We start from the raw sequence: 14,713 nt of genomic DNA on the forward strand, positions 1-14,713 counted from the left end.
TTTGACCCATTCCCATGTTCACCCCCTGGGAGGTGAGGGGAGCAATGAGCAGCAGCAACTGTGGCCGCGCTCAGGAATAATTTTTGTGATTTAACTCCCAATTCAAACCCTTGATGCTGAGTGCAAAGCAGGGAGGCAATGGGTCACATTTTTATAGTCCTTGATATGACTCTGCCTCGGTTTGAACTCACAACATTTCAGGCACAGGGCGGACACGCTAACCAAAAGGCCACTGAGCAGGTCACGTTTTGCGTATTATATAACTTAAGATGAGGCGCAAAAACAAATGTAATTGCCAACAGATTTGAGCTGCAAGTGTCAAAATAGTTATACCTTTCTCGACCAATAGGTAAAATAAAAAATAGAAAACACTTTTTTCGCATTTTACTGTTAAATATTCAGTTTTACTTCAAAAACTGACAAGAACCATGCTCTCTCTGTGGCACAACCAGACAATTCCATCAGACTGAAATTTGATGACCTCATCTAATATTGGCGCCGGTATTCGCTCGCGCTATGTCTGTTTTACTGTGATTATAACTAAATTAAAGTATCAGTAATTTGATGAAGTCCGTGAGCGTGTGGTGCCCTCACCAACAAGGCACATAAAAGAGATGCTGTCCTGATGAATCTGAGCGGTCTATCCTCATTTAGAATACAAACATTATTTTACAGACTGAATCATTTGATACTGAAAAATACAGTTCAATAAACTAAACAATGAAATTAAATAAACTCAGTACTAATAATACATTCAAATCAATCAATGACATTCACTCTGGAACACAATATATAAAAGACTTAACTTTCAAAACAAAAATGAGTGAAACAACACCACGCCCTCAGAGAAGGACTGTTCTACGTCCTACATGGATCGCTCAAAAAATGTGTTTTTTGGATGAAATTAATTATGGTGGATGGAATAAACATTCTTCTGAAAAAAATTATCTGTTTTACTTATTGTTAGAGCCAGGCTGGCAAAAAATTTTAACAAAATTATCTACATTCCATTTTTGTAATAAATTTGACTATTTCAAATTGGGACTTTGAATTGGGTTGTTTTGGAACACTTCAATTGCAACCCACATCAACAAGATGGCTGTTTCATGAAAGGCTCCACGCAAAAAATTATTTTAAAAAAATAAATCTGTTTTTGCGCCAAATCTCTTCTTTTATAGCCCTCAATCACAAGTGCCTCAAAGGGCTTCACAAATTTGCATTTGTTTCATAATTCGGACATCATCGGTATTAGACTTTATATTCCTCGTAACCACAGCCACACTTGCACAGTATTTTGTTTTGTCACCTTGATTTTTGTTTTGATCTTTTGCAGTAAAAAACAAAGTGATATGTGAAGAGGATATGTGCCTAGAAGAGATGAGGCAGGCAGACGTAAGGATAAGGAGAGCGAAAGCCTTCACGTCCACCTGAGACCCCCTGCACTACCATTTAAACTCACAATGGACGCACACCCGACGAAGCAGCGACGGTTGAGACGAAGACGAGCAATGATGGGCCACAACACGTCCGTGTTTGCGTGTATGTAGTCTTTCCCAGCCGTCAACACTGTCACTGTGTGCGCTCACACAGATCCATTTCCCAAAAGTCATTTTCCCCCCAGAACTATACGAATTTGAGTTGGAACCACAATTCCTTTATTATTTTATTGATAGTTTTTTTTTTACTCGTAGTCTGCTAAAAGCAGCAGTGCATCAGGAGATTAGTCAAATGAGGACATCGTGTTTTACAATGAAAATGAGTCACTATTTTTTGTGTGGGTACAGAGCAGTACGTCTGAGAGGGATCATAGTTGTTTATTTTTTCATCCTGTTGCAGCACATCAACTCGCCCTTGGTACTCACCCCACTCTCTAGTTATTGGAGGTTTTCATATCAACACTGTCAGTGCAATCACATTTTAGCTCTCAAGTTGTGGAGGGATGGCCCTAACCTGAGCAAAGCAGTCAGGTTTTACGCCACCGTGGTGCTGCAAACTGTGTGGTTACTCGTCGCCACTGCTGAATGTACACGTTTCCACATAGAATGTGTCTTATTAACCTAGAAGAAAGCGATGAAAGTCTCCGCCTCTCATGATTTTGACCATATGTGCTAAAGGTTTGATGTGAATGGCGAGAAGAGCTGTTGGCAGCTTTCCTCTCTGATGAAGTACTAAGCAAACCATTTCCAGCTGCGACCAATTTTATATTGTCGTGTCTGTCCCTATTTATGCGTTACCGTCCCCTAAACTGACGTTTTCTTTTACACACGCATGCCTTATCACTACAGACTATCAGCTGCATGTCGTCGTCGGCGACTCATTATCCTGGGTTTGAAATACATTTAAATGCAGACTGTACAACTCCTTACTCCTGTTAAAACCACACTGAAAATAATCAAGTCAAAATGGTATGGCAATAAAGTGTGAATATTACAAGTAAAAAAAAAGTCTCAAAATTTCCTACGCGAAGACAAACAGTGGAGACTAGCAGCCACTTTCTTTAGTGAGAGGTAATTTATTTATCAGGTGTTGATACTTTATTAAGTATGTGTACAGTAGTTAGGAATTAAATCAAGTCAACACAAGTACGTACTGCTTATCTCAGGAACCCACAATGACGTTAGAACAGCAGCAGAGAAAGGACAAGTCGTCATCAGCCGCATATGTACAGAAATATATGGTTGTCAATAGCAGTTCAATTCAGAAGATTTGTGTAAACATTTATGTCCTCCAGGGTAGTCCTGACGAAACATAATTGAGAAACAGTACATTAGTGTTCATACTGATCAATGCCGTGGTGCATCCCTGCAACAGCACCACAACCCTCCAAAAAGATCAATATAATTGTGTTTTGTATTCTATATAGGGCCAGATCACAACTGAAGTTATTTAAGTGTACATTCCGTATAAAACAGGCCTATACCATTTTATTTTATGTAATCCACTAAATGCCCTCAATTGCGAGATGCAGGGAACCTTTTTGATCTCGGGACCCAACTTTTCAACTACAGAGGGGTCCGGGCCCCACCCAAATATTAACACTGAATTAGTAATCTGTCTTGATTTTTGTCATAGTCAATCTTTATATCTAACCTACTTACAGTTTACAACCTTATCAAGTGATATGAAACCATGTGTTAAACCAACAGGATTATTATTCATTAACACATAAAACTTAGGCTTGAGTCAGGCTGATTAGAAAAATAAGTATTAAACAAATATACTGCGTAAGAAAGGACTCACAAATTAACTTACGTAGAATTATGTTTTTATTAACTTAATTAATAGATAGGTTTCTTAATAAACTCAATCAAATTAAAATGCAAACGAAAATACAGCTTCACCACTTCAGTCATCATTTTTGCGCTTAAGAAACTTCTATGAATTAAGCTCGCCACTTCTGTTTTGGTTTTTTTGTCATTACTGCCACAAGTGGTGGAAAAGTATTACACCTGAGTGCCATTGCTGCCAATATGGACCAAAGTTGAGAAATACATCATTTTTGGAGGTCCTCTTGGGGGTGCTAGTGACCCAACGATAGACCACAGCCCTATGTTTGAGAAACACTGATATAATTTACTGTCATATTACATTGCTATCTTAAAATGCTCAAAAAAATTAATGCACAAAATTACAACTTTTTCAATCCTACAATCACAACTTTTTACTATTACAGATTTGTGTAAAATTGAAACTTTTTCCATTGTTACGATTATATTCTTGTTAAAAATGCTACCACTCACTACATTGTCAAATCACTAATATTTTTCCTCGTTAAATAACTTAATTCTAATATTACATTACAAGCTTGGAATTACCAATTGAAATGTTAATGCATAAAATTACGACTTTGTCATAACATCACAACTTTTATTTGGATTACAGCTTTGTGTATGTACAATGTTTACTTTTTTTTGTAAAATTCTGATTAATGGTAATTAATTAACTCATGTAAAATTATGGCTTTTTCCTCAATCACTCTAAACATAACTGTTGCAAAATTGCTTTTTGCACACCACATTGTTTTGTTAATCTTAATTGTATTTCCATTTTTATAAACTTTTGAAAAATGGCTATCCTTGAGAATTTTTCTCTCATAATATTCTGACTTTATTCTCATATAAGGCAGTTTTCCCTTCATTTTCAGTGTGGCTTAAACTCCTTTGTACTTTGGGTACTTTTTTTAAGGATCAGAATGTCATGATGTACGAGGGCAATTTGGAATATTCACAAATGCAATTTTAATTTGGAAATCCTTTGCAAGGAGTTCTGTGTGATGAATAGTCTGCTCACTCTGTTGATTGCAACATTACATTCAAATCCTCCACACTGGTCTTTCAATGCTGTGTTTCCCAACCCTTATTATTCTATGGCACATATTTTTATCAGTTAAAAAAAAATCTTGCAGCAAACCACCAAAAAACAGTGTCAGACATGATTATTTTAATTATGTAACTTCTGCCATCTAGTGGAAGAGCATTGAATTGTTCTGCCTGTCACCATACATCACTGCCATTGACCATGATACACTATTTGTAGTAAGTAACAATTTTCAGACCAATTAAGTGAAATTGGATCATTAATCGTGGCACAATACACTTAACGTGGTTGGGAATCACAGCTATAAGGCAACAGATGACTGATAGACTCAATCTAATGTTGCTCATTTCTGCTGGTTACAGAAATGATGGCACCTGCGTCCACTCCTGGACCAACTACTAAAAATTATGTGTATAAGTAGTTTTGGTTCTCATTTATTTTATGTAGTCTTCTTTATATGCTTTTGCATTCATGCTGTTACTATTTCAGAGCACTAAATAACACTTGGAGCTGGCCTTTTTATTTTTATTTTTAAATTTACAGCAGTGAAAGATTTCACATACGCTCACTGTACAATTTGTGACTTTATCTCATCTGCTGTAATTTTAACTACATGTGGTCTTTGCAGCAGGGAACTTTATGGACTGAAACTAAACAAAAAAATATCCCGTTCAATGCACATTTTGTTTTTCAAGTCAGTCACTGCACCAAAGAGAGGAAGAGTTTTGCAAAAGGCTCACAGTAGTTCAGGATATATTTAACATTGGCTGTATTCGACATTTGCAACTTTTCAGACGTCTGTACACTACCTGTTTAAAAATGATGTGAAAATACCATGTCATGAGGTTGCTGTATTTTAGAAAGAAACTGCACTTTTTTGGAATTATGCCTATCATTTACAATCCTTATGTAAGTACAGAACATGTATGTTTCTCTTTTTTTAATGCATTCTAACTTGTAAATAAACACTGGCAAAAGTGAGCTAGCAATGGAGGTAATGGGATTTGCTCTCTTGTGCCTATAAAGCGCTCTAATAACATCCATTAATTGATATGAAACTGATTAGATAATGTAGTAACAGGCAAATCTATAATAACATGTAATATTTACATATTTTGGTCATTTTAAACATACGGCAGCATATTATTTCACAGATGCATCAGAAAGTTCACTATTTCCTTTAACAACAACTACTACTGATCATGGCAGACTTCATGAGCGCCCAGATCAGCTACTTTGGGACAAATGATGATCAGAAACTTAAATATTTTTCAGCTCAAATATACAGAGGATGAACAAGAGGTCTTAGAAGCTGAGTGGTAATTAGATCCAGGAAGTAGCATATTTGCTAAACTAGAAATACAAACTACGGACATAAAACAAGCACTTAGTGTACAATGTCTGCTCTTTCTGATGCTGACTGATGGGATGTTTATATATTTTTGTCTAGATGAAGAATTAATCATAATCCCCACGTCGGTAAAAGGACATTTAAAAAAAAAACAACACATATTTTCATGTATTTCTTGTCCTCTTTGAATGTCAAAGTTGATTAACTTTTCAGTTTATGATCCCAACCTTCTACTATACAAGTAAAAGGCATGATTTATAATATCTAAATTAACTACTACTAACTCGGAGGTGATGCAAAAGCTCACCGGTTCAGTCTGCCAATAGTGTCACAAGCTAGTTACCTCTCTGTGATCCCAGCGTTGCAAAAAGTAGGTCCTCAGCGGTGGCGCTTATAATACAATATCGCTAATACTTGGTTAATGTTCAGGTCACGAGATGTAAATGGAGTGTTGTTGTCGGTTTTTGTATGTTTTTTCAGAGGGCTTGGACACATGATATTACTCCGTTAGCTGCATTGTGATCAACCTCGCACTTGGTGTTTTCTTACAAATTATAATGCATCAAAGTCAATCAATCAATCAATCAATGTTTACTTATATAGCCCTAAATCACTAGTGTCTCAAAGGGCTGCACAAACCACCACGACATCCTCGGTAGGCCCACATAAGGGCAAGGAAAACTCACACCCAGTGGGACATCGGTCTCGTCTTACATAGGGATTGTGAATGATAAGTAAAATTCCCCCCAAAAAGCTGCAGTTCCCCTTTAAGCTTATCTTTGCTTTTGTTTGTATGGCACTCCCGAATATCGGCAACGGTCGGTTAAGAGAACTTCACATGGTCTTACAAAATTTTCACATCACAACTTTAGTAAGTATGTGTATGACAGCGCATCTGTAGTTGATTCAGTACTGTTTGTCGCGGATTCATCCAAATACAGCCGCAAATTGTTTTCTGGGATGTAAGAATTGTTTCTAAACCAATGGGAATATTTTGACACTTGCTACTTAATGAAAAGCTGTTTTGTACAGAAAGGGCCGTTTTTACACCGGATTCCTAATATTGATCCAATTGTTTACCGTTTGCAAAAAACATTAGCAAGTTGAGGAGGGCGTGTCTCTGCAGCTCAAAGTAGTGTGTGTGACTTTTATTCATGAATACACTAAGACAAAAATATGTTTCACGATTTGTATAAAGGCTAAAAAGAAGTCATGTGTACTTACAGATAAAATGTTTTTTATTGTTGTGCTATTAATGGTGTGTATTATGTGTGTATCATTTCAGCTGGTTCTCATTACAATATGCCTTTTGCTCCATTCTTAAATGTTTTGTTTTGATTAATTTTATTTCTTCAGTGTGCTGCGGTCCAAAAAAAACAAAAGGCCACTCGGCCGCACTTTAAACCTCCCTGCTTTTATGGCTCCTCCTCAGGGTTGAGTGCGTGATGTAATGTTAGCGTATTTAGAAAACCATGGTAATTAGCGAGAGACGAGGAGTGTCATTGCAGTTGGAACTAATCAAAAATTCTTATTGCGACGTTAAACGTTGATCCAAAGTTGGTGGAGGTGGGCTGTACGCCCTCTGAACGTGTTACCTACTAACTGGTCAAGCTCTTAGTCAGTGACAGCTGAGATATTTGGTTCCACCCATGATTAACCGCAGCAATGTAGACGTGGTCTAGGAGCAGGCTGCTATATCCGAGAATGTTGGCCTAAAGGAGAAGAATGCAGATTCACTTGATATTAGGAGAAAGTTACTATAGTGCTCCCCTGCATGGGATCCAAGATCATTTTAAAAGACCTTGAAATGAGAAGGATAGGATCCCTTTATGGATCCATTTTCAAACTGGATTGGTTTTGCTATTTAGTGTAAGTCTCAGAAGCTACACACTCACTATTTTTATTCTGTCAAATGAGATATTGATCAGCACACTCCTGTAAAATGTACAAGATAATTTTACACTCCAGGATTTTGCGATGTTGCTATCATTTCTCGCAAATTCAACCAATCCCCACAAATTATGCTCGGCGTTGCAATTTTGGCTAAAATGTGCGGGAATTGGACAATCATCGTTTTTGACCATGTAATTTGTCCCTGAGCAGTGCTTAGACGTGCACGTTAACTCTCTAACTAGCTACTTGACTGGCACCAGACTGGCCTTTGAGTTCAGTTCAAAACTTGCGAGAAAGTAACCTTTTTGCCGCAGATTACGAAAAACAAAAGCTGATCGGTGACTAAAGCTATTCTAAGGTACGTAAAGTAGAGGCCAAAAGTTTGGACACACCTTCTCATTCAATGTGTTTTTTTTATTTTCATGACTATTCACATTGTAGATTGTCACTGAAGGCATCAAAACTATGGATGAACACGTGGAGTTATGTACTTCACAAACGGTGAAATAACTAAAAACATGTTTTATATTCTAGTTTCTTCAAAATAGCCACCCTTTGCTCTGATTACTGCTTTGCACACACTTGGTATTCTCTCAATGAGCTTAAAGCACACCCGTGTAGTGAAAACCATTTTAGGTGACTACCTCCTGAAGCTCATCGAGAGAATGCCAAAAGTGTGCAAAAAAGTAATTTGAGCAAAACGTGGCTATTTTTTTTCACTTTTTTTGTTAAGTACATGACTCCACATGTGTTACATTCATAGTTTTGATGCCTTCAGTGACAATCTACAATGAAAATAGTCATGAAAATAAAGAAATGAATGAGAAGGTGTGTCCAAACTTTTGGCCTGTACTGTAGGTCTTTAAAAATAACAAAGTGCTACTGTTGTATAGAAGATCTTGGACCAGTTTAAACTAATTGCTTGTGTTTTGATTTAGAACTACCTATTTGTTGAAGTCAAACTTTCACATTTGGCCCCCTAGTCCATAGCTTTCTGGAAATTTGCCCCCCAAAACTATTTAGTTGAGTAGCCTTGGTCTAACTATTCTAGCCCACAGCTAAGCTAGCTGGCATCCGTTACATTAAGCACAACCTCAATGGTCTAGTCAACAACACTCCGGGACGTAAAAAAAAAACCTGTCAAAATATAACCACATGGTGTCAAAGATTCTTTGTGATTTAACCCTTGTGCACACCTACGGCCCAAAATGTCCAAAATGTTCATTTAATATGTTTAGTTTAAAGGTTGGCGGTCCGAAATTATCCCAGGGAGTTTTTCACCAATTTATATCATTATTGTATAATTTTTTGGGATTGTAACATTGTAGTAAAAGATATAAACAAATTATGCACACTCTTTCTCAAAGCAGTCATGATATGATTTGTTTTCTACATGTAAAATACTTCCTCGCGGGCTACATAACATGTAATGATGGGTTTTTGGTTAAAATTTTGCATAGAAGATGTTTTACAGACCATATTCATGCCGCTTTCTGACCATCTCCTCGGGATGCGCAGTTTTGTTGGCGGTCTTATTTATGTGGCTCCACTTCAACTGCGTCTTTTACACGTCATTGTTGTATTCTTCAGCGCTTCCATATACTGACAGATATAAATGAGAATTGTACGTTATTTTGTATTAAAAACTGCAACAGCGGAGGTTGCATGTGCATGTATAAGCCAGTCTCCCCCTCAACAAGGGAATAGAGAAAATGAGGGAGCTTAGTGACCACAAAGCTTCTCGGGTATAACATTACCATACTGTACATGGATAATCCGCTGATGTCACCAGTGGGGAAAACAGATCAGTTTGTAGAAGTATAAAGGCAGGTGAGATTGTTTGATAGAAATCTCCGGAATGCCTACACGGTTTGATTTCACATTTCTTGGACTTATACACAGCAGGTACCAATAGATTAAAAAAACGTTATTTTACATATGGCATCTTTAATCCCTCATTATACCCCTATTGTAACTGTTTAAGACTGCAATCATGGTATATTATTGTACTTTTGCCATGAAACCCGAATGAATCTCATTCTAGCCAATGAAAACAAAAAGATAAAAATGATGTAATTGTGCCCTTTAACCGACAGATAGCCCCAGAAAACCATGTGCATAATTATCAGAGTTTTGTTGAGCGTAAATGAGTTAATCTGTATTAAACCACTGAAAAGCAATACAAATAATATAAAAATTAAAGGTTAATTTCTTGCTGATGTATGACACTGTTGTGCACGGGTCCCCTGTGGGTCCTAAGTGTGTACAGTCAATCCTAAGGTTGCACAAGGGTTAAAAAACAAGAACCATTTGCATGACGATTACAAGTCGATGCAATATTGTTGGAAAACAAAATAAGCCTCAACATCTTTAGCACACCTTTTTGAAAAAGCTGACACGAATTCAGGCACCAGTCTCACAAAAACGCCTGCGAAAACCTGAAAGGGCTTTGATTGACTACATTGGTGGTAGCTTGTAGGTCTGTTTTTTGTCTAGTCCTTGCTGTTAAGACCAAAATGAGTAGAAAAAGTTGGATTTCGTTTACGTTTAATTATAAATGTTTTGGTTCCATTTTGTGTTGCGTTGACTGACAGTTCTGTCTGCAATGCATGGTGTCCCAAACCTATTTCAGCCCAATTTAAAAATGTGATGTTTGACCCTTGACCCATTTTGAGTCCCAACTATTAGTTTTTTTAACCCTAATCTAATTTATGAATGCATTCTCTCCTGCACCCACACCACATCCTCCTATGGTGCTTCCATGTTTGGACACTACATTTTTGTTAAGAGCCAATGCAATATAAACCACAATCTGCCAGCGCTCACTATACGTAGAAGTATATTTATTTATAGGCTTGAATTGAAAATGTTGTACTGTGTAGAAGGATTCCTGAAACTTTTATCAATACATGAAGAGGACAACTTTTTTGTTTTGTTTCAGATTGTGATACGATAAAATAGAATTCTATTCTCTCCACGGTGGGTTGTTAATCTCCCACACTTTTTTTCTACATGAATGTTTTACATGAGCCGATTGTTGCTGGTTGATTCAATGACTATATTTCTACAAGATGTGTATACAAAAAATGTGTATAGTGTACATAGAAGTCACTGAAATGCCTTCTCATGCAAAATGTGTTGCCTGTACGCTCCTACCATGTTCCATTTAATGTGGTGGTGATGTTTTCATGCATTCTAAGGATTAAATACCTTTTGTAAATCTTCTTTGTGCTCAGAATCTGTATCAATATCAGCTCATTTCCTCCCCCTTGACGGTATTGTGTCATTAATGCCAACACTGGTTTGTTAAATGTTCAAAGTGCACAAACAAGATGGCTGACAGAAGTGCAGAGCTACGAAGGAATGTATTGTCCATTCATCTTATGCTACAGTAGAAGACTCTTGATTGGGACTTCAACTTAAACAAACTATTGATCCACGGGGAAATTGTTCATTGCAGTGGCTCAGTTACAAAGGATGGAAAGGATAATGCAGGTATAAAGTACACTAAAAATGTACCACAGTAACAATATAAAATATAACATATGTAATATTTAAATATTTTATATTCAGTATATAATATATACTGATATATTATTATATATCATCAGGCAAGAACTGCTTGTATGAATTCCATCCATCCATTTTCTACCGCTTATCCCGTTTGGGGTTGCTGGGGGTGCTGGAGCCTATCGCAGCTGCATTTGGGCGGTAGGCGGGGTACACCCTGGACAAGTCGACTTGTCCATCCATCCATCCATTTCTTACCGCTTGTCCTTTTTGGGGTAGCGGGGGGTTGCTGGAGCTTATCTGCATTTGGGCGGGGTATGAATTGAAAAACCTATTTAATTGGTGCTTGACCCACAACCCCAAAAAAATCCAACCCAAACAGCGCAATTTTGACGTGTGACATGCCTTATAAAAATGTTTATATTGTACATATTGTATACAGACAACACAATAGAATGTACTACAAACAACTACAGTAGCTTTATAGACTGTATTCTAATAATGATTTTCAACATTTACCTTTGAGAGTGGACTCCTACAGTATCTTCTTCCAACTGCTTCTCAGTCAACACACCATCAGCAGCTTCTCCATAATGTCATCTATAAATGACCGCAGTTTACAAAACCAGCTAAATTGGCACGTTGTGTAAATCATAAATAAAAACAGAATACAATTATTTTCAAATTCTTTCCTACCTATATTCAATTGAAAGAACTGCAAAGACAAAATACGTAACGTTCGAACTGTAAAACTTTATTTTTTGCAAATATTGGCTCATTTGGAATTTCATGCCCGCAACATGTTTCAAAAAAGCTGGAACAAGTGACAACAAAGAGGGAGAAAGTTGAGGAATGCTCATCAAACCCTTATTTGGAACATCCAACAGGTGTGCAGGCTAATTGGGAACAGGTGGGTGTCATGATTGGGTATAAAAGCAGCTTCCATGAAATGCTCAGTCATTCACAATCAAGGATGGGGCGAGGGTCACCACTTTGTGAACAAACGCGTGAGCAAATTGTCCCAACAGTTTAAGGACAACATTTCTCAATGAGCTATTAGAAGGAATTTAAGGATTTCACCGTCTTAAGGCAACCTTTTTCAAACCAAGAGCTACTTCTTGGGTACTGATTAATGCGAAGGGCTACCAGTTTGATACACACTTAAATAAATTGCCAGAAATAGCCAATTTGCTCAATTTATCTTTAATAACTAATATATATATATATATATATATATATATATATATATATATATATATATATATATATATAAGTAAACATTGATTGATTGATTGATATATATAATGTATATATATATGTATGTATGTATATATAAGTGTATATATATATATGTATGCATATATATATATATATGTATGTATATATATGTATATATATGTATGTATATATATGTATATATGTATATATGTATGTATATATATATATATATATATGTATATATATGTATGTATGTATATATGTATATATATATATGTATGTATATATGTATATATATATATGTATCTATATATATATATATACATATATATATATATATATATATATAAGGGTATTTCTCTCTGTCATTCCGTCGTACATTTTTTTTCCTTTTAAGGAAGGTTTTTTGTAGAGAATAAATGATGAAAAAAACACTTAATTGAACGGTTTAAAAGAGGGGAAAACAGGAAAAAAATGAAAATTAAATTTTGAAACATAGTTTATCTTCAATTTCGACTCTTTAAAATTCAAAATTCACCCGAAAAAAAAGAAGAGAAAAACTAGCTTGAAAAAATTCAAAAAATAATTTATGGAACATCATTAGTAATTGTTCCTGATTAAGATTAATTTTAGAATTTTGATGGCTTGTTTTAAATAGGTTAAAATCCAATCTGCACTTTGTTAGAATATGTAACAAATTGGACGAAGCTATATTTCTAACAAAGACAAATCATTATTTCTTCTAGATTTTCCACTACAAAATTTTAAAAAGAAATTCAAAAGACTTTGAAATAAGATTTAAATTTAATTTTAAAGATGTTCTAGACTTGCCAGAATTTTTATTTTGAAATTGAATCTTAATAAATTTGAAGAAATATTTCACAAATATTCTTTGTCGAAAAAACAGAAGCTAAAATGAAGAATTAAATTAAAATGTATTTATTATTCTTTACATTAAAAACAATACATTTACTTGAACATTGATATAAATTGTCAGGAAAGAAGAGGAAGTAATTTAAAAGGTAAAAAGGTATATGTGTTTAAAAATCCTAAAATCATTTCTAAAGTTATATTTTTTCTCTAGAATCGTCTTTCTGAAAGTTATAAGAAGCAAAGTAAAAAAATAAATTAATTTATTTAAACAAGTGAAGCCCAAGTGTTTAAAATATTTTCTTGGATTTTCAAATTCTATTTGAGTTTTGTCTCTCTCAGAATTAAGAATGTTGAGCAAAACGAGACCAGCTTGCTAGTACATAAATAAAAGTAAGTGCTTCTATTTGAGCTATTTTTAGAACAGCCCAGCGGGCTACTCATCTGGTCCTTACGAGCTGCCTGGTGCCCGCGGGCACCGCGTTGGTGACCCCTGATCTAAGGTCTGTAATATCATCAAAAGGGTCAGAGAATCTGGAGAAATCACTGCACGTAAGCAGCAAGGCTAAAAAACGACATTGAATGCCTGTGACCTTCTATCCCTCAGGCGGTATTGCATCAAAAATCGTCAACGGTGTGTAAAGGATATCGCCACATGGACTCAGGAACACTTCAGAAAACCACTGTCACTAAATGCAGTTGGTCGCTACATCTGTAAGTGCAAATTAAAACTCTACTATGCAAAGCGAAAGCCATTTATCAGCAACACCCAGAAACGCCGCAGTCTTCGCTGGGCCAAGCTCATCTAAGATGGACTGATGTAAAGTGTAAAAATGGTCTGACCAACCCAAATTTCAAATTGTTTTTGGAAACTGTGGACGTTGTGTCATCTGGAAGAGGAAAACAACCATCTGGATTGTTCAGGACGCAAAAATTCAATAGCCAGCATCTGTGATGGAATGGGGGTGTATTAGTGCCCAAGGCATGGGTAACTCACACATCTGTGAAAGCACCATTAATGCAGAAAGGGACATAAAGGTTTTGGAGCAACATATGTTGTCATCCAAGCAACGTTATCATGAATTGATTTACGTAGACCCCGACTCAAACAAGTTGAAAAACTTATCCGGGTGTTACCATTTAGTGGTCAATTGTACAGAATATGTACTGAACTGTGCAATCTACTAATAAAAGTTTCAATCAATCAAAAGACGCCCCTGCTTATTTCAGCAAGACAATGCCAAGCCACGTGTTACAGCACATTACACCATCGCCATGGTACAACCCAGGGACGCTGCCCTGGCTGCATCTTGCAACAGGCTGCAGGCTAACGAAATGAGAACCAGATGGACGCCATCGTCATGGAGACTCCACACAACAACAATGTCCTCGCCGGCTATGACGAGCCACTACAGGGACGACAACACGAACACCAGTGTAATTTCTTCACCCAACCACGCAACCGTTGGAAAAGAAACATTGTTGTCACAAGACATGGAAAACATTTTCTTTGTAAGAAGCCTGCATATAATCCACTTGAATGTAAGCGGTCTT

The 14,713-nt window shown here is 36.3% G+C and overlaps 1 protein-coding gene across 2 annotated transcripts in view; it reads left to right on the forward strand.

Moving 5' to 3' along the window:
* The window catches only part of LOC133539781 (phosphatidylinositol 4-phosphate 5-kinase type-1 alpha-like), a 90,308-nt gene extending 79,523 nt beyond the window's left edge, over window positions 1-10,785 (forward strand). For both annotated transcript variants that reach the window (XM_061881948.1, XM_061881947.1), the window contains one exon: window positions 1,334-10,785. In XM_061881948.1, the coding sequence (XP_061737932.1) occupies window positions 1,334-1,336 (3 nt within the window). In that variant the 3' untranslated portion in view covers window positions 1,337-10,785. The remainder of the gene's footprint in view (window positions 1-1,333) is intronic.
* The last annotated feature ends 3,928 nt before the right edge of the window (window positions 10,786-14,713 follow it).

Source organism: Nerophis ophidion, linkage group LG21 (assembly GCF_033978795.1).
Source record: "Nerophis ophidion isolate RoL-2023_Sa linkage group LG21, RoL_Noph_v1.0, whole genome shotgun sequence".
In the NCBI taxonomy this organism is placed as follows: domain Eukaryota; kingdom Metazoa; phylum Chordata; class Actinopteri; order Syngnathiformes; family Syngnathidae; genus Nerophis; species Nerophis ophidion.